At 45.9% G+C, this 21,305-nt stretch overlaps 1 protein-coding gene across 17 annotated transcripts in view; it reads right to left on the bottom strand.

The window, feature by feature from the left end:
- The window catches only part of LOC137430249 (phosphatidylinositol-3,5-bisphosphate 3-phosphatase MTMR3), a 105,573-nt gene that overhangs the window by 55,151 nt on the left and 29,117 nt on the right, over positions 1–21,305 (bottom strand). For 16 of the 17 annotated variants that reach the window (XR_013623855.1, XR_013623856.1, XR_013623857.1 and 13 more), the window contains one exon: positions 5,518–5,575. Coding sequence is in view for 13 of the 17 variants with exons in the window: in XM_068120972.2 (XP_067977073.1) it covers positions 5,518–5,575 (58 nt within the window). In the remaining 4 variants the exon portion in view is untranslated. Of the gene's footprint in view, positions 1–5,517; positions 5,576–13,010; positions 13,131–21,305 lie in introns of those variants that run through there. The other variant, XM_068120971.2, reaches the window with a different exon arrangement.

The raw sequence follows: 21,305 nt of genomic DNA, 5'->3' as shown, positions 1-21,305 counted from the left end.
AAGGACGGGAACAGTGGTGAGTTTGAGGTGAAGGTGGGAGTGCATCAGGGGTCGGTACTAAGTCCACTACTATTTGTAGCTGTGATGGAGGTGCTGGCTCAGAACGTAAAGGAGGGTTTACCGTGGGAGTTGTTGTATGCAGATGATCTGGTGTTGATTGCGGAAAGTATGGATGGACTGAAGGAAAAGATGAACAAGTGGAAGGAATGTATGGAGACAAAAGGTCTGAAGGTGAATATCGGAAAGACAAAGGTGATGGCAAGTGGTAAAGCATGTGGTGAGGTGGAAAGAACTGGGAAGTGGCCGTGTGCTGTGTGCAGGAAGGGTGTCGGAGTGAACTCCATTCAATGTACAATGTGTGCTGAGTGGGTTCATCAAAAATGTAGTGGTCTGAGAGGGTCATTTACCAGTGTGGCAGCTACATTCAAATGTAAGGTGTGCGCAGAGGGAGCTGCAGATGGAGGAAATGTTGAGTTGGATCTTGGAGGCGGCGTGAAGCTGGAAGGTGTGAAAACATTTTGCTACCTCGGAGACATGCTGAATGGAGAAGGTGGATCAGACTCGGCAACGGTTGCTCGAGTGAGATGTGCATGGAAGAAGTTTCGGGAACTGAGTGGCGTGCTGATGAGGAGGAGAGTGTCGCTGAAGCTGAAGGGAAAGGTGTATGCTGCATGTGTGAGAAGTGTTATGATTTATGGGAGTGAGACATGGGTAATGAACGTAGAGCAGCAACGAAGGCTGGAAAGGGTGGAAATGCGAATGGTTCGATGGATGTGCGGAGTATCGTTGAGAGAGAGGAAGACAAATGATGAATTGCGAAAGATGATGGGAATATTGCCTGTGATTGATGCTGTGAAGAGGAACAGGTTGAGATGGTTTGGTCATGTATTGAGGAAGGATGAAAGTGACTGGTTGAGAAGAGTGATGGAAGTTAATGTAGAAGGAAGTAGAGGACGGGGAAGACCGAGAAAGACTTGGCTAAAGATGGTGGAAGAAGAAATGTGGGCAAGGGGGTTAACAAGGAGAGATGCAGAAAATAGGGCAAAATGGAGAAGATTGTCATGGGGACCGCAAGGCTAACCCCCGCTCTAGCAGGGAAAATGGCCTTAAAATGCATGTTGTTGTTGTTGTTGTATTGTTGAAATGAAGATCAAATAGCTGTATGTTGAAATATGTTGAAAAAGTCAAAACTTTACATGGGGTGTACTTACTTTTTCACGTGACTGTATATATATATATACATAGTTTTAAAGCAAAAAACGATCGCACTTAGGTGGAATTTGTTTCAAAAGCCATTAACTAGACCTATTGGCCGATATATATTCCAAGTTTCTGCTAGTTACAATGTACAGTCATTGAGATATGAGCGCCAACACATTTTTGGCGGACGGACAGACAGACAGACAGACAGACAGACACCAACGTGATTTTGAGGGTTATCTAAATAAAACTCAAGAATGTGGAAACAGACGTTGCTGAAATTTGGAACATATTACCTCAATATACAAAGCATTTACTTCTGAAAGTTGCAGCCAATTTCATCCAGTAGAAGCCAAGAAACGTATTTTCAGTCCCCATGTTAAAGCTGCATACAGAGAAACGATCCCTTATATAAAGTGAGGGGCGCTTTGCACCCCCCCTTTGATTTACTAGATTGACATGTTCCATTTGTCATCCCAGTGTCTATTCAATTCCAGATCACCAGAGAGTGACAGCTGCTGTCTGTCTGTCTGTCTGTAAATAAGTTGGGGGTGGTACTGTATGACACAATGTAGTCATCTCCGCAAAGGAAGAGGGGGCTTTCCAGAGCATCAGAGAAGTCATTTATGGATATGAGGTGGGACCAAGGCACTTCCTTGGGGGCACTGCGGCCTTTACTGTGGTAGGAGAGAAGGTTCCATTGACAGCAATATGTTGACAGTGCAAGTGGCGGAAATCTGAAATCCAGGTGCAAAGGCAGTCTCATATGTAACAGGCAGCGAACTGGGCAACCAGAGGAGGACATCAGACTGTGTCAAAGGCTTAAGATATGTTCAGAGATATGCTCCTGACCTCTTGTGCAAGATGACAATTTTCTATCAATACTGAAAAAGCAGCAGCAGCATGGCCAGATTTGAGTGACCAGGCTGGGATACAAACAAATGGGTAGAAATAAGGCTGTTTGGAAAAAAGGAAGTCGTTATCAGAAGCAGCAGCAGCAGTGGTACTAGATCCCGTGGCTTTGCTTATAACTGGGAAAAAGCTTCTGTGTGGTGGAACCAACTTCCACATCCTCTTCAATCGCACTCCTCCCCCCAGGTCTTCAAGACAGCTGTTCACCACCATCTCGGATCGCCCCTCATCCAAAACCTTGATGTTTCCTACACCCATTAAAGCACCTTCCCTCGCCACTCCCCAACCAAATTTTGCTTGCATCCATCTTGTCCACCCCTTGCATTCTCCTTTACCCCTCATTGTTACCCGCATCCCCTGTTTGTCAGTCTTCATCTATTTTCTCCCTCGGCCCTGCTGTTGGCATTCCCCCTTCTTCTGCTGTTCCTTTTATTCTGTTGCGTCCTGATCTGTTCTGTGTTCTACCTCTAAAACAAGCCTCAACTCTGTATACAAAAAGAAGCATACTGGTCTGCAATTTATTTGATTCAATTCTCAGATTTATATCAGATCTCATGAGAAATCGAAGGATTTTCTTTGAAAAAGGAATGATGCAGAAATTGAGGAGCGGAAAGGGGGGGAAAAAAAGAAGAAGAAAAAAAAAAGAAGTTTACACATGAAACATCAGATTCTCCTTACTTCCCACAATGGTTAGCATACCTCAATCAACATCCTGTTCATTTAATCCATTAAACACGTTGTAGCGGTTACCTTATTCGCATGTCACGGTTACCTTATTCACATGTAGCGGTTACCTTATTCGCATGTCGTGGTTACCTTATTCGCATGTGGCGGTTACCTTATTTGCATGTAGCGGTTACCTTATTTGGTCATAATCCACGTGCAGGGGCCTGTGGGGCTTTTGGTTGTGTGGACGTGACGTGCACGCGGTTGTTGGAGCCACGCCCTCCGAAGAGGGTTTTGGCTTTATAAAAGCTGTACGAGTTCCGTTCGCGATATCAGTGCTGAAGATTTCTGTTCGAATAAATGAGCTGTGAACCCTACGAAATGGCCTCGTCTTCTCGTCTTCCGCAACTCCTAAACTGGTGACCCCGGCTGCCCCTGAACGGATTCAGGGGCTGCAAACGAACACGGCAAGCGCGCCCTGGCCAGAGAAGCCACCTAAACTGGTGACCCCGGCTTCTCCCAAACGGATTCGGGCGCTGCAAACGAACGTGGCAATCGCAGTTGCGATCGACCTGCCGGAGTTTTGCAAACGTTTTCGGGGGCTTCCAACGAGCATGGTGACACCTACACTGGTGACCCCGGCTGCTCCCGAACGGATTCGGGGGCTTCAAACGAACACGGCAAACGCAGTTTCGATCGAACTGCCAGAGTTTTGGGAACGACGGGCGGCCATGTGGTTCGCGCGCACCGCGCTCGGCTCCTCCTCTGCGACCAGAGGGGTGAGCCTGCTCCAGGATCCTCCGAAGGAATGCAGTTACGAGACGTGGGTGGCACTGCTGCTCATCTCCTGCGCACGCACTAACGTTGGCGGCACGGCTGCTTAGTCACCTTCGCGCGCACTGCGCATGGCACCTCCTCTGCGACCAGAGGGGTGCGCCTTCTCCAGGATCCTCCAACGAGACGTGGGTGGCACTGCTGCTCATCTCCTGCGCGCGCACTGACATTGGCGGCACAGCTGCTTCGTCACCATCGCGCGCACTGCTGCTCATAACTTCACGCGACACCTCCTCTGCGAACAGAGGGGTGCGCCTTCTCCAGGATCCTCCGATGGGATGCGGGTGGCACTGCTGCTCGTAACTTCGGGCGCGACACCTCCTCTGCGACCAGAGGGGTGCGCTTCCTGCAGGATCCTCCGATGGGGACGCGGGTGGCACTGCTACTCGTAACTTCGCGCACACAGGCCGAGTACTGCTGCTCGTAGCCTTCGCGCGCACTAAGGCCAAGCACCTCCTCTGCGACCAGAGCGGTGAGCCTTCTCCAACGAGCACTGCTCGTCACCTTCAGGCAACTACACACTACAACTACAACTCGCCAAAACTCTACAACTACAGCTACAGCTCGCGTGTAGAAAGCTGCAACTCGCGCAACTACTACTCCTACTCTGCAACCTCGGGAGGCCCGCGAGGAACCTCGGCAGCCTCCCCCGAGGCCTTGACCAGCCCCCTCGGTTGGCTCAACCCCACGGCGGCGTTTTTTCGAGCGCACCGAGGCCGAGCACTGCTCGAGCCTTCTCGGCACTGCCGAGCGCGCCCGCGAACTATATGCATGCCCGTGCGAGTGCATTCTGGGGGGGCGCATGTAGCGGTTACCTTATTCGCATGTAGCGGTTACCTTATTCGCATGTCGCGGTTACCTTATTCGCATGTCGCGGTTACCTTATTTGGTCATAATCCACGTGCACGGGCCTGTGGGGCTTTTGGTTGTGTGGACGTGACGTGCGCGCGGTTGTTGGAGCCACGCCCTCCGAAGAGGGTTTTCACTTTATAAAAGCTGTACGAGTTCCGTTCGCAATATCAGTGCTGAAAATTTCTGTTCGAATAAACGAGCTTTGAACCCTACGAAATGGCCTCGTCTTCCGCAACTCCTAAAACGTCATATTAATGACTGCATGAAGCAACCCGATGATTTCCAATATATATGTTGATAAAACGAAATTGCACGAAACAAAGTTTGTTTGCATCAATTATTCAGCCGAGGTCTAGTGTAGCGGGGTTGAGGCTGTTTAGTCCCGATACGTGAAACACCCTGCAACCCATGCCTAAAGAAAACAGACTTTCGGAATGCCTGTTGCATTTTCCATCCAATAATAATGAAGGTTTGTTTAAAAAAAAATTATCCATGGGTACACGTTCATATGTTTAACGTTCCGTGCCAATCGCTCAAGTGGTTGTGGAGAAAACAAATTGAAAAGCGGATAAAGGTGAAAAAGTGAGGGAGGTGGCGAAAAACAAAGTGAAGGCCTCTGTCGATGTTTCACAATATGGTCAAGGAGGATTGTGAACGCCTATTACTAGTTGTATTTATTTCTAACATAGAGCAGAGCAAAATATAAATCCTAAAACAAACAAATTAAGGGGATGCAAGGACGCAGAGCTCTGCCAATCCAACCTGCTTTAGGTATCCTTTCAAGTTTGAAAACATATCAAGACTTGCGCAACATGAAACACATTTTTGAACAGCATCCAGGCATAAACTGTGAACAATTTAAAACTGGATTCAAGTTCAAAAGGACATAGCGCCCCCACGTCAATGTTTGCAAATTTGTAGCGATGATGCCAAGCTACACAAAACATGCATGCAAAAAAGTAAATCAATAAAAGCAGAAGTGTCAAAGGCAACAAATCATTTACATGTGGAAACACAGGGAACGGCTATTCCACAGCACCATGTTGGCCTTACCATGCCTGCTAGCGGGCGCTGACAGTTGCTCCAGCCCTCCACGGTCGAGGCAACCAACCTGAAAAGGAAGAGGAAGAATTTGACGTTTCGGTTTGCAAGTGCACTACGCAGGTTATAAAAGGCAGCTTAACGCAACCCACAGGGAAAGCACAGATGACAATGGATTCAGGAATGTCGATTCCATCGAGAATGGGATTACATCCAATTTATCACACTATTATCCCAAAACAAACAGGGAATAGGTATTTAACAGCACCTCAGAAGCGGTTTGATTGTAAAGCACAGCTTAGAAATTGCACAATTATATTGCACAGCACATCAGACAGAGCAATGCTTGCCAAAAGCCAACATTTGAGAACAAGCTCGTTGTAGAGGGGTAAAGCCATGGAAATTTAAACCAATGTCCTAATGGCATAACCAGCAGATTTAATTACACGATGTACTCAAAACTCCTCTCTGCAGTACAGTTACTATGGGTGCAAACAAAACATTTACACATCGACGAGTCATTGTCATTGAATAACCATCCCACGTTATCTTCATAACAAGGGTAGCCTTAAAGATCAACTTCATAAATCCGTCAACGAGAGAGTAATGGCTTTATAGACACACGACACACATAATGTCAATCCTGAAGGAGATGAACTCTAAGCAATCTTACAGGTTTGAAGTGCTTCATGAAGAAGTGTCTTCACTATACACTAAGTCAAAAGCGAGAGAGTGAGAATAACAGCAATCATAACGGCAACATCAACTGCAATGAAGACAACTGAGACAACACATTTGGCAATTCACAAAAGTGCCCTGGAATAATTCGCATTGTTGTTATTCTTACAAGGGTGGCTGCTGCACTGCGCAGTGCCTTTGACGTGAGGCTTACTTCACTTGGAAAAGCATGAGACAACCCGTTTGTAATTCAAATGAGCATGAGAAGTTGGGGAAAAGCTGAAGAAAGATACAATAAATGGAAAATGAGCACCAGCTCGGTGGTATAATGGTTAGGCCGGATCTGCTCAGAGTCTGGAAGGTTAGTGGTTCCATTGCATTCTTGGCTATATCATACCAAAGACTACAAAAATAGTGTGCATCGCTTCATTGCTCAAGGCTCAGCATTTTGAGGCTAGGGCATAGACCAACCCCGTGCGTTGACTTCGACAAGGAGGGAGAGATTTCTCTTTGTGAAAAGAAAAGTGTGAAAAGAAAACCAATATCACACGAGACAGTTCATGAACACCTTACCCCACTGTCTTGAGAAACAAGGACATGGGTGGCATCTACGAGTGGAAAATTTGAATGGTCGTGATGACGTAAAATGACAGAATATTTTGTCCAAGTACTGCTAAACAGGTTCGAGAAAGAGCTAAAAATGCAATTTGTGTTCTACAGTGTTCAAGCGTAGAACACAAATTCCGTTTTTTATTTCTGATATGTAAATCCATTTTTGTTAGTTATTTTCTACAGGTTCGGGAACTGCCAGCGGACCACAGGTAAGCTCTTCAGTTTCCCCTTCTCCCTTTATTCCCCCGCGTGTATAACGTCCGCATTTGATCGTCGCCTCAGAGTTAAAGCTTGCTCGGCTAATCTGTTTCCTGATAAAGATTTTTATCGCCAGAAACACAACATTTGGTAGAAACCAGAAACGCGCCATACAATGACATATCCCGGTATGTGCCCCGGTTTAGAATAGGTACACCGTATCCCTGCATGTCGTAAGAGGCGACTAAAAGGGTTGGCGTCAGGAAGGGCATCCGGCCATAAAACATTGCCTCAAAAAGGGAACCATAACAATCACAATTACATATGGGCAGGGTACAGCCCAAAGTACCCCGTGGGGGTCCTCACCCCCTCTCGTCAAAAATCAAGGTGGGGAACCCGATCGAAGCAAGGGTGGAAATCACTCCATTTATGATGATGAAACGTCTGATTCCCCACGTGGAAATTGGTTTCTGAGGTTTGGAGAAGTTTGGAGATTAGGAGAAGTGGTGGAAGTATTGGTCAGAAGAAGAGTGGACATATGTTTTGTGCAAGAGACGAGATGGAAGGGAAGTGGTGTGAGAATGGTGAAGGGTAGGCAGGGACAGAAATACAAGTTTGTGTGGCAAGGGTGCCCGGAAGGCATGTGTTACGGATTCGACACTTCCGGTGTTGTGGTTTTCATCCACTTGAAACATTTCTGGTTCTATGTATTATTAGTATTATTGTTTGAGGGAAATAGCCATTATTATTGTCAAAAGGTAAAAAGGTTAATGTTAAATGAAACAGGAAACCGGATCGGGAACCGGAAGATGAAGAAGAAGAAGAAGAGGAGAGAGAAAAGAAGGCGGGGCAAAAAGTCGGACAAGAAGCTGGTCGCTTCAAGCTCCGGAGCGAGCGTTGTCGAACGAAAGTCACGAGTGAACTTTGAGTTTCCTTGAAAGGAATTCCTGCGATAGGTGTTATCGCTGGGATTGATAAACCTGCGTGGTCAGGTTTGGCGTTGGGATTCTGAAGAATCATCGACGGGTCGTTGCGACAAGTACGAGCCGTCGGCCATTTTGACACTCGCGCTTTGCTCATTGCAAAAGGTCTTTGCTTCGCGTCAGCTTTTTTTCACCATTCAGACGTCTATCTGGGATGTGTGTGTGCAACGCGGAGTTTGAAGATTAATTTGCGGTTCGCCGACGGTGAACCGTGAACGTTCATACCTGGAGGGCGCCTTTGGATTTCCCATTCCTCCGTGAGTTTGCCTTACGCGGTTTTGGATCACGTGACTTTGCGCCGCTTCGGCCGCCTACGCCTCTGTGCTGTTTTGGCGGAGTGACTGGGCCCGTCATCTGAACGGGGTTCGGGTTTCGATATCACTCTGACGCTCGCTGGAGGGGATCACCTTTGAGCCATAGAGACATTGGGGAATGTTCTTTTTTCACTCACTTGGAGCACAGTGAGTTATCTTATCCAAGCTGATGGTACAATCATAAGATGTGTTGATTGTACTTTTGATTGCTATTATTATTGTACCGTTATTCTTGTGTGATTTTTAATATAATATTTGTTTGTTGATAACCAGTGGTGTGATTTCCCTATTTATTTTTGACACAGAATAACATATTTTTCTGCCGTGGCTCCTCTCGGGGCTAGGAAGTACACCGTGACCAGGGGGTCGGGGAGGAGCACGTAACACATGCTCGGGGACGAGCACGTAACACATGCATGGTGTTGGTGTCCACTTTTCTGACGAGTTTGTAGACAGTGTGGTGAGTGTGACTAGAGTGAGTGAAAGGTTGATGATGGTGAAAATGATGATTGGAAAGCTCTTGGTGAACGTCATCTCGGGATATGCTCCACAGGTCAGTCGGAGCGATGAAGAGAAGGACAAGTTCTGGTGTGCAATAGAGAAGCTGATGGAAAACGTGAAAGATGAGGAAGTTGTTGTGGTAGGAGGAGACCTAAATGGACATGTGGGAAGGAGTATAGACGGTTTTGAGGGAGTTCATGGGGGTTACGGATATGGTGTGAGGTATGGAGAAGGTGAAAGGATTTTCGAGTTTGCTGATGGAGCTGGTTTGTCGATTTGTAATACTCAGTTACAGAAAGTGGATAATAAGCTTGTTACATACACGTCAGGTGGGTCGACGACAACCGTTGACTACCTGATGGTGCGTAGGCGAGATAGGGGGCACCTCCGGGACACAAAGGTGATCCCGGGGGAGGAGCCTGTTTCACAGCACCACTTGGTTGTATGCGACATAAGGGTGAAAGGTGCGAGGAGAGCTCGGCGGGTGAAGTACCAACCGAGAATGAAGGTGTGGAGGTTGAAAGAGGTGACAGTGAGGGAAGCATTAAAAGAGAGGCTGAGTGTGGTGGAGGATGATGTGGTTGAGCTTGAAAGTAGTTGGATGTCAATGAAAGAAAGTCTGTTGGGAGCAGTTGGTGAGTTATGTGGATGGACAAAAGGACCACCAAGGCACTCGGAAAATGGTGGTGGGATGATGAAGTTGGAAAGAGAATTGATGAGAAGAGGAAGAAGTTCAAGGAGTGGCAGAAGGCGAAGGGTACAGGAGCAGAAGAGGCAGAGCATGAAAGTTACAAGGCAGCCAAGAAGGCTGCAAAGGAAGAGGTAGCAAAGGCGCAAGAGGAACATAGGAAAATGTTCGGAGAACGCTTTGATTCGGAAGAGGATCAGAGAGTGGTATTCAGGATTGCAAAGCCGATAGCGAAAGAGAGGTGCAATGTGATGGGGGTGAGTTGCTTGATGTGGGACAAATCGTTGTGGACCCAGATGGAATAAAAATAAGATGGAGGAGATATATGGAAATACTGTTGAATGCAGAGAATGAATGGGATGGGAACATAGAGTAACCCAGTTTTAGGACCAGCAGAAAAGATAACTGAGAAGGAAGTTGAGGAAGCGATAAAAGCAATGAAGAGTAGAAAAGCGGGAGGGCCGACGGGAGTTGTGGGAGATATGTTGAAGGCAGCGGGAAGTTGGGGTGTGAAGAGAATGACAGAGATCTGTAATCTGGTGGTGAAAGAAGGCCGCATTCCAGTTGATTGGGAACTGAGTACCCTCGTCCCTCTTTACAAGGGGAAAGGTGACCCTCTGGACTGTGGCTCATATGGAGCGATAAAGTTATTGGAGCATGGAATGAAGCTATTGGAAAGGGTGTTGGAGAGGAGGATAAGGAAGAAAGTGAAGATCGACGAAATGCAGTTTGGATTAATGCCAGGAAGAGGAACGACAAACGCGCTTTTTATTGAAAGGCAGTTGCAGGAGAAGTACATAGAGAAGAGGAAGAAGTTGTTTCTTGGGTTTGTTGATCTGGAGAAAGCATTCGATGGGGTTCCAGGCGAAGTAGTGACATGGGCATTGAGGAAGTTAGGAGTGGAGGAATGGTTGATCAGTCGTGGCAGCAATGTACGAGAGAGCGTGCACAGCTGTAAGGACGAAGGACGGGAACAGTGGTGAGTTTGAGGTGAAGGTGGGAATGCATCAGGGGTCGGTACTATGTCCACTACTATTTGTAGCTGTGAAGGAGGTGCTGGCTCGGAATTTAAAGGAGGGTTTACTGTGGGAGTTGTTGTTTACAGATGATCTGGTGCTGATTGGGGAGAGTATGGATGGACTGAAGGAGAAGATGAACAAGTGGAAGGAATGCATGGAAGCAAAAGGTCTGAAGGTGAATATCGTAAAGACGAAAGTGATGGCAGGTGGTAAAGCATGTGGTGAAGTGGAAAGAACTGGGAAGTGGCTGTGTGCTGTGTGCAGGAAGGGGGTCAGAGTGAACTCCATTCAATGTACAATGTGCGCTGAGTGGGTTCATCAAAAATGTAGTAGTTTGAGAGGGTCATTAACCAGTGTGGCAGCTACATTCAAGTGTAAGGTGTGCATAGAGGGAGCTGCAGATGGAGGAAATGTTGAGTTGGATCTTGGAGACGGCGTGAAGCTGGAAGGTGTGAAATTTTTTTGCTTCCTCGGAGACATGCTGAATGGAGAAGGTGGATCAGATTCGGCAACGGTTGCTGGAGTGAGATGTGCATGGAAGAAGTTTCGGGAACTGAGTGGCGTGCTGACGAGGAGGGGAGTGTCGTTGAAGCTGAAGGGAAAGGTGTATGCTGCATGGGTGAGAATTGTTATGATTTATGGGAGTGAGACATGGGTAATGAACGTAGAGCAGCAACGAAGGCTGAAAAGGGTGGAAATGCGAATGGTTCGGTGGATGTGTGGAGTATCGTTGAGAGAGAGGAAGACAAATGATGAATTGCAAAAGATGATGGGAATAGAGCCTGTGATGGATGCTGTGAAGAGAAACAGGTTGAGATGGTTTGGTCATGTGTTGAGGAAGGATGAAAGTGACTGGTTGAGAAGAGTGATGGAAATGAATGTAGAAGGAAGTAGAGGATGGGGAAGACCGAGAAAGACTTGCCCAAATGTGGTGGAAGAAGAAATGCGGGCAAGGGGGTTAACAAGGGGAGATGCAGAAAATAGGGCAAAATGGAGAACATTGTCATGGGGACCGCAAGGCTAACCCCCGCTCTTGCAGGGAAAATGACCTTAATATGCCTGTTGTTGTTGTTGTTGTTGTCATAGTGTTCAAGCGTATAATTTAATCAAAATCAAATAAAGACTTTAAGGGCTGTACAAAATAGTTTTTGGAGGTTTACCGCCGTTGATGCAGTATCTTTTCACCACCTTAACACGTTACATTAGTTATTTGTGCCTGTTTGTGTGCTTTACGCCATCCCCAAAAACAGTAAGATTCCTGGTCGAATTGATTTCCAGTTTTGCTTGACTGCCACGCAGGCAGACAGAAGAAACAAAATAATAATAATAATAAATATCGCACCGTGTCCAAAGGAAGCTTTTTTGGCTTTTTTAATATGAAATAGCCAAAGCCTTGAAACAAACAAAACCCTTTATGCCTAAGTCACACATAGGCGGATTTGTCGGCGACTACTGGCGACTGGAAAAATCGCCACCACCCGCCGACAATCGTAATGAAACCGTAATGGACGGTCGCCTGTAGTCGTGGTTATCCTCCCCAGGTCGGCTGCAGTCGGCAAGAGCCACAAAGGGGCCAAATATTTTTTGAAATGTTTAAAAACGGCGCGCTCAGTCGCACTCGAAAAAAATCCGCCATGCTGTCGTGATGGAACCGCCATGCTGTCGTCGGTATCCGTAATAAGAGCATAAAGCGGCCGCAACCCAGTCGCTCATAGTCTTCCGCAATCGCCCCACCAGCTAGCACGGCAGAGATGCGAATGCCATACGGCCTTCCTGCGGCATCTTCCCGACTACGGGCCGACACTGTTGCGGCTGCATATCGACTACAGAAGAACTGCCATGTCTCCCCTGCGGCTATGGGAGACTGACGACAGCAGTAGGACTAGTGGCGGCCGAGTTACGGCCATTGGCGACAAAGATACGACTGCCTGGTGACTGCATTACGACATACCACGATTTTCAGGCCAGGTATAAATAGGGGTGGACATTTCAGCTCACTGCAGTATGGTCAAGGTCTACCAAGGGTCTCTCTACCAACATCTATCATGGATGATGAACATAGGATGAAGCTGGTCCTTCTGAATGACATGGCAGCACTGGACCAAGATATTGCTGCGAATGACCTACTGCTGGCTCATGCTGAGCTCCATTCCATGGCAAGACAGGATGGTGTGAGGGTCTCCGTGGAGTGAGGTCATGTGGTGCCGACAAGGATATGGCTTTATTGTTTGGACTTGGGACTTTTGGGAACTTTATTTTTGGGACTTTAGTCCTTTGGAAACTTGATTTATTGGACTTGGGACCAGTGGAAATAATGTGTTGGACTTTCTTTTCATTCTCTCTCCCTGCAGAAAAGTTTGATTATTACATTACAATGATACATCTTTATTAACTTTCTTATTGTACATCAAACATCTTTATGCTTCATGTCATACATCATTGAAATGAATAAAGGGAAATGTAAAATAGAGAAATAAAGATTTTAAAAGTTGTGTGAATCGTCTCCAATCACCGGCGATCTTATTGCAGTCTTGCGGACATCGGAGTAAACCGCCACCCGGCCCCAATGCAGTCGCCGCGATCCGCCATCGGTCGTAATCTAGCCGCCAGACTGTCGCCATGCTGCCGCCGTGCATCTGCAATGCAGTCGTCTTCGATCTTCAACAGTCGCCATCCCACTCGGGGCGTCGTCGCAATGCAGTCGCAATGTGGCCGCCTGCAGTCGCCATACTGCCGCCTGACCATATTTGACCGCCCGAAATCGCCAGTGGTCGCCGAAAAATCTTGATCGCCGGCAGTCGCCAAAATATCCGCCTATGTGTGACTTAGGCATTAGAATTAACCTTTATAACTACCTTTAAGAAACCACGAGGATCACCCTTTTAACCCACTAGAAATACCCTTTAGAAACCATTAGAATTATCCTTTAAGATTACCCTTTAGAATCCATTAGAATTATCCTTTAAGATTACCCTTTAGAAACCATTATAATTACCCTTCAGAACCCTTTAGATTTAACCTTTAGAAACAATTCGAATTACTCTTCAGAAACCATTAGAATTACCCTTGAGAACCCTTTAGATTTACCCTTTAGAATTACCCTTTAAAAACCATTAGAATTAACCTTTAGAACCCACTAGAATGACCCTTTAGAAACCATTAGAATTACCCTTTGGAACTCGTTAGATTTATGCTTTAAGATTACCCTATATAATTACCGTTTAGAACCCATTAGAATTACCCTGCAGAACCCTTTAGATTTACCCTTTAATATTACCCTTTAGAAACCATTAAAATTACCCTTCAGAACCCTTTATATTTACCCTTTAAGATTACCCTATATAATTACCGTTTAGAACCCATTCAATTACCCTTTAGATCCCATTATAATTACCCCTTAGAAACCATTAGAATTACCCTTTAGAAACCATTAGAATTACTCTTTAGAACCCATAAGAATTACATACGGTGAGTTAGAAAGTTTCTTCTTCATTTTTAGCTCACCTGGAACATAGTTCTGGGGAACTTGTGCGATGGCGCATCGTCTGTGTCAGTCCGTCAGTCTGTAAACACTGGAAATTTCATCTCTGAAACGGCTGATGGGATCATGACCAAACTTAGCAAAAATGATATTTGGTATGTTGCAAATCAAATGTGCACGGCATGAAAAAATTTGAGGTCTAAGGGAGTCTACCGGGGGTCAAAGTGGATACACGTCTGACCACCCAAAATAGGAATTTGTTTTTTCCTCGGAAACTAAACACACAATTTCGATGAAACTTGATCACAACCTTCATCACCTGTGATGTACCAAAGTTTGTTTGTGGAATTAGAAAAATCTGGAACTCAGGGGGTCTATGGAGGGAGGGGTGTTGGTGTGGGGGTCCCCCTGCAAAATTGGTATTTTGTTGTTCATTTGTTTAAAGTCTTCTGATTATATGAGTATGATTATACCTGCTGCCCTGTCTTCTAGCAACCATTGAAATTGGTTTAAAATACCGTGATATTGTTTAAGGTACCTTTTGTCAGTGTAGTATACTGCCTTATTCTACCAGGTGAGCGCCCAGTGGTATCGCCCCTATTTATTGATGGATGGAAGGAAGGACAAAGCCAAATATTGAAGCAGCTTCACCACTTAAGAGTTATCTCAGTCGTCTCTGCACATGTAGCCTTGTAGCCTGGTGTTAGCTAAGCGGTTAATGTGGCTGGCTTGAGATCTCAGGGTCCCGAGTTCAAGCTCCTGTCAACCGTTGAATTAGCACCACGTGGGTTGGTTGACTCAGTCAGTCATCCTTCCGAGATCAGCAAAATGAGTACCAGCTTACTGGGATGAATGAGCCATTCGAATATCCTGCGTCGGAGTTGCGACCCATCCAGAATCGTGCCCAATAGCCGAGGAAACTGCTTCAGCAGCCCTATGCATCTGAAGATGCAAAAGGTGTGGTCTTCTTCTTTCTCTTCCCTGCGATTGTACGATCGGAGGAATTCAGAGCTACTAAACTACAGGATTGAATTCTGATTAATGTTTTGATTTGTGTTCAAAATACAACATTCAATTGAAATTAAGTTTTTAGACAATGGAGAAGACCTCGATCATAAACCGACGTTTGCAGACAGACAGACAGACAGACGTGAACCATTGCTTCGCCCCACTTTTCGCTTCATGTGCCCAGGGTAAAGATGGCGTCGCTGGCACCCATAGTGCCCCAGGAGGTTGCATCACTTCTACCAACCACAGAAGCTGCATTTTGTCAGAAGTCATGTTCAATGTTGTTTCATGCCTGCATCTATGTGAATGAGTGATTTATGTCATAGCTTTTCCACAGACCTCAAACATGTAATCGTCATCATTCATCATTTCGTATGCAGCTTGTGGCTGCTGGTTGCATCATTGCTGGGAGCACAGCTGTGATGCTGATGCAGAGCTCCCCGTTTCCAGTAAGTCGCTACTTATTTTTGCCAGTAAGTGTCAACAGACCTGGTGTTATTTAACGGTATGATTGGGGCTCAACTCAAGACCCTAAGATTTTAAGCCAGCCACCTTAACCGTTAAGCCAACACCAGGCTTTAGAACATATAATAAAAACGTTTTTTTTTTTTCATTCCTGCTTCATAGGAGCGAGGCTCGTGGAAGAGCAAGGTAGATCTGACAGTGGGACAAACATTATAAGCGGAAAAGGAGCAAGGGAATAAACAATGCAACTAGCAAGTAAAATGGTTCGCTTAGGAAAAGTTAATGGGAGTAATAAAGATCATGTGAAATAATTGGTGATGCCAGTGCACTACTTGCTTAATAGTCCAGCGGATTAGCAAACCAATTGTTCATTTTTTTGATAAAAGCATCAAAATTGGCACAGACAAAGATAATTACATAGTAAACAATTTCAGATATGGAGGCACTTGAAATTGTACCTATGTTGGCCAGAGCGGCCATTTTCCAATATGGCCACCATGCTGCATTAGCGATATAGATAATGCCTACTAGATGTCTTTGTTTGTGTCTAATAGCCACTTTAGAGCTGCCAATTGCTCATGATCTTATGCCAGAATATTAACCAGGTGCTGGCCTGAATATTTATGGGCGCCATTTTTCAAAATGGCCACCATGTTCACAAAATGGGATCATATCTGAGCATATTGCTTTAAAATAGTTCAGCTTATGTAAAAATTGACGAACTGCTAGGTATATTAGTTTCTTGGGCATTCTCCTTCACACCAGCAGAGAGCTGTGCATTTAAGTGCAGCCTTTTTGCACTTGCAGTGGTTACGGCATCCTTTCTTGCAGCCACAGGAGATCAACTCATAGCAGGTCTTGGATGCTTCAGGAAGTGTCATCCAATTTGGTTGATAAAGTCCTCATCAGTCTTTATCCAACCCAGCTACATGGAGAAGGAAGTGCAGGCTATGGAAGCAGTGTCTGGCCCCAGATATGGCCACCCTGGAAAACAGCCCTCTTAACATGTTGTTCTAGAGCAGCCTGTGTTGGTGGAATTCACTTAATAGAGTTATTCTTTGCAAACAGCTTCTTCCTAGCCTTGTTAACATCAGTGCAAAAACTTGTTCGATCAAAGAGGAGTATGACGAACCTCTCAATGACACTCATGCTTTGTTCCGAGATCCCACTGGGAGCACATGCCAGTCGCAAAAGTGCATCAGTGAGCTCCGGCAGTGAGTTCCAAGTAGCCCATGCAATTTTCTTTCCATGTCCAACAAAGGCTGACACTGTTGTATCACACCCTGTTAGGGCATGAAACATTGGAAGCGCACGTGATTTCTCTGGACCCAGACAGGCTGCAATTTTGTGGGTTGGTATGTAGCGAAAACTCTTTCCTGTTCCAAAAGCTAGCCACAGTTCATCTTTATCTGGTAGTGTATGAGCTACCATCACAGGCAACACCACAACTTCGGTGTCAACAGTACGTACTAGTATCTGGTGATGTCCGTGCTTTGCAGCATGTGCTACATGCAGCAACATTCGACTGTCTGCCTCTTCATGGTTGCATGGTGCAAGTGAGTCAATGTCCTGTTGTGGTGGCACACAGAGTACCCGGTCCCCATCTGTGACTACCAGCTCCTTGTTTTCAGTTTCGAATGAATGGATGAGTACTTTTGACAGGAAACTGAACAGTTCTGTCTTATTGATCTCCAAACGCAAGAAGTCCTGCCAGTTTTTTGGTATGGGTGCAGACTCAACAACACGTCTGCGAACCCCCTTTCCACGTTTTGCCCTGGCTGTTGCTTTTGGAGAATCAATTACATAGCTGTCCCAGACCAGATCTAGACGTGATGCATGTTGAAGCTGTCCTAAGATGTATGGGATGAACACCTGACTGGCATATTCAAGAAATGTCTTTGCAGTTCCTGGCTTCATCATTTGAATGATGGCTGCTCCATTTAATACTATATTGGTGACACGAGGAGCTTCTGATTGTGCATTGGAAAGGCCTTCCAGACACGAAAACAAGTCACTCTTGGTGCCTAGGTGAAGTCTCCCTGCCTCAGAGAGTGCTGGTGGGCATCCTTGGTTCTCTTGTCGAAAGAATTCATCAAGATTTCCATCCCGAGTCTGACAGCCGATATACAACCGATAAAATAATTCCATGTCACTCTTCAGGGAGGCAAACTGTTGCTTTCCCTTAGGTGCTTTGTCTATAGGGGTGCCTAAAAGTGGTAGCTTAACACGGTGAAGTACATCATCGATTGACTTGGTCCTGTCTAGGAGACGTTCCTTTGTGAATTGATCAAACTGTTCTTGGCCTAGGTTATTGGCAGTACGGACTGTCTTCAATACTGAAGGGTCTGCAATTTCTTTGGTATCAAGAACAAGTAAGTCTTGGCTCTCCTCATCAAAAGGGTTGCCCAGTTCCTCGATTACACTCACAAGTGAACGAACATCTTTTGCAAAGGATTTCTGTACACTCGATGTTTGATCATGGTGACATAAGTATACTCGTTTTTCCCAGTGAAGCTCCACATTCTCGAATTCCTGAATAACTCTGGCAACCTCTGGGCCAGCAATCATCCACCGCCGCAGAGCACTTGGGTTCTCTGTGAGGCCAATCGCCCCTCTGTCACCATTGATGCAAGCATTATTCTGTTCATGTGCTTGATCAATAGTGATGGCTGAGAATACCCGTTTGGTCTTCTGCACCATAAAGTGACCAGCACTAAATTCTCTGTAAACGTCTGGGTGTTGCTTTGACAGTTGAGCCATATCTCTCAGATGCACTGGTATCCAGCGCCCATAGTTTGTGTGATCTAGTGCATAGAACCATGGAGTCAGTTCTGTCAGTGCATCCAGATACTTAGTAAAATTGGCTTCTCGTATGGAGTGCACATAGATTAGAATGCAAATTTCCAGTGCCATTGTTGTTGCCCAGTACTGAAACTGTGGGCAATTCTGTTGTCTGTCATTACACCAGGCATCAAAGTCCACTGGAGTCTCTCCATCTTCTGTATTAGCAACACTGTAGTGGTTATAGGCTCGATGTTGCAGAATGTATAAGGCAGCAGCTGTGATTTGGTGTGCCCTTCTTGTACGTGTAACATGTGCTGCCTGGAGGAAGGAGTCTGCTGTTCCTGCTGTAGTAATCTCTGCTTGTACCAGTGCTTGGACCCATCCACTTCCACGTAGCCAGTCACCCACAGTCTTCAGAGCTGCCATCTCGATGTGGAGACCACCGAACATCACCACAAATTGATCTTCTCCATATTTCTCAGGCCACTTCCACTGGATCTGTTTGGCGAGAGCATATAGCGGCTGGTCAAATGTCAGCACTGGTGTTTGGCCTGTGTTCAGATGTTCGACAGCATTCTTCACTATCCATTGAGTGTTTAATCATAGCCACAGTGTGGGCACACTCCTGGAAAAGGGGGAGTAAGGCAGTGGGTGTGATGATTCGATCACCAGGGGTTTGATGGCTTGCATGGTATGCAGCCCGTGATATGTTCTCAAAGTCCTTCTCTTCGTCATCATCAAGGACATGTCTCGTGTTTTCCAACCACCTGTACTGTGGTTCGGTTTAGGTCTTGAAATTACTCCTTCACAGGGAGGTGACATGGGTAGCCGGAACAGTAGATTCCTTGATGCTGGATGTAACAGGCGGTACATCAGCATAGAAATGTGGTAGATCACCAACCGTCTTCGAGCCAACATTGCCTCCAATTATGACAATACCACGGTCTACTCCAGCATCTGCGCAAGTGGGATGTTGCAGCAATGACATTCCTGTTCCATGGAATGAGTCTTTGGCTGTGGTTGCACTCGGATTGTGGTCAATATTGTACACAGCAGCAGTTGTGAATATGTTGCTGCGCATGGTGGTTGGACAAACCACTTGCTCCATGCGAAAGCGTTGGCAGACATTGTTCCCCATCTCAGCAGAGAGGCACAGCACGCGGTCATATGAGATGCTGAGGCCGAGATTGAATAGCCTGTTTACCAGTTCTTTCTTACGAGTTTTTGCATGCAGCATTAGCCCAATGTATGTTGGAAGAGGTGTTTCCTGGGAGGTATCGTGTCTGACTGATGGAGTAGTGTTTTTCTGGGTTCGCCTGTGCTTGACACAGTTATATTTCAGAAGCTGGGCAATAGCCAGTGTTGCTGGTGTCGAAGACACCAGGCTTTGGTCGTTGATGCTGGGGCCCTCCAGCACCATGCTTACTAAGGCAAGCAAAAGTTTTGGCACAGAGTTCTCCTGGCACCTTTCATCAAATGACCCATTTAAAGGCACTGAGTCTTCGAACATGTGTTGACGTACAATGTGTGCAGCACGTGCAAGGTGAACAGCATCACTATCAATGTCCCCATCACAGGCTTTGCCTAATGCAGCACCGATATCTTCATCAAATACTAGCACATCTCTCCCCTTACTCTGAGCATGCAGGTCTGGGAACTGGGCCAAGAGTCTTTGCTTCAGTCGTGTGGTATTTACTCTTTTGTCGTGTGCAACTCCCAACTGTTCCATTCTTGACATGTAGAGATGTGCCAGATCAGCAAGCTTAAAGACTGGTGCAGTTCCTGATTCCAGGCGAGTTTCTTCAATGTACATCACAAGTTCACCAAAGGCGATTCCAGAAATTACACGTTCGCTATCTGTCCCTTGCTGTGCATCTGTCTTGACCTTTCTTGCGTGATTGTATATGGCCAGCAAACACTTTGTATGGTATTTGGCTTCCAATGCCACCATGTCACCCATACTGAGCCTGGCCAATAGCTCAGTATCCTCAACAACTGCTGCACTTGCCCGTACATTGCGGTCAATCTGAAATGTTGAAGCCTCATGAAGACCATCATTACCAGCCAAATGTCCACAGAAGAAGCATGAAGGCTCGCTTGCAATTGTTTCTGTGCTAGCAGGCCACGATCTAGTCCGTTTGCATGGAGTATCACCACTTCCACTCGATGTAGCTGCTACACTTGGCATCGTTCTTTTCTCTGCTCTTCGCAGCATTGTACTGTTGTAGCAGAGCATGCATGTGTGATGCCACTTAGCCTCGTTGGCAACCATAGCAGCTTCAATACCAGAACCACCATCTATTCTGTCCAACTGCAATGTTCTTGGTAACTGTCTTAGTTCATTGAATTTGACAAGGTTATCAGCAAGTGACTTGTACCCTCTTCCAATGTCTGACCGTTTCGACAGTGCCGGGCATCGAAGCGACTCCATTGTTTGCTACTGGCATATAACACAAAGTTCCCAGTTTGTATGAGCTGGCTGTTGATATGCAGGCAATGCACATGTGTCCACAAGTTTGAACCGTTTTGACATGATTAATCAAGTGTCTTAGTCGCTATTATGTGCTATCGGGTCACCTATTACTGCAACCGCCACCTCTATCACAATAACCACCATCCACCACCACCACCATACTCTGCAAAGACATGTAGCACATTAGGTTGATTGTGGTCGCTATTTTTTTTTTTTTTTTTTTTGTATACAAGATCGAGGCTCATGAAAGAGTTAAATAAATTCATTTGTAATGTGATTGAGTTAGCACTGAAATTTTCAATAAATCACCACCATTTTCATAAAATGGTGGCCATATATATTTTATGTAACCCTCTGTTTGATATTCTGGTGCAATAGTATTACCAACTTACACCTTCAAAACGACTTTTAGAATCAAAGTGACATCTAAAGCGGCATATCTATATTGCGAATGCCCTGGTGTTGGGCTAGCGGCTAGGGTGCCAGCTTAGGATCCTAGAATCCTGGGTTTGAATCCCGGTCGATCACTGAATTAACGCCAGGGGGGTTGACTCAGCCTGTCATCCTTCCGAGGTCGGCAAATTTGAGTACCAGTT

The sequence above is a fragment of the Myxine glutinosa genome, chromosome 6 (assembly GCF_964187855.1).
Source record: "Myxine glutinosa chromosome 6, kmMyxGlut1.1, whole genome shotgun sequence".
Lineage (NCBI taxonomy): Eukaryota > Metazoa > Chordata > Myxini > Myxiniformes > Myxinidae > Myxine > Myxine glutinosa.
The sequence above is the reverse complement of the archived record's forward strand: the minus strand, read 5'-3'. Positions and strand labels throughout refer to the sequence as shown.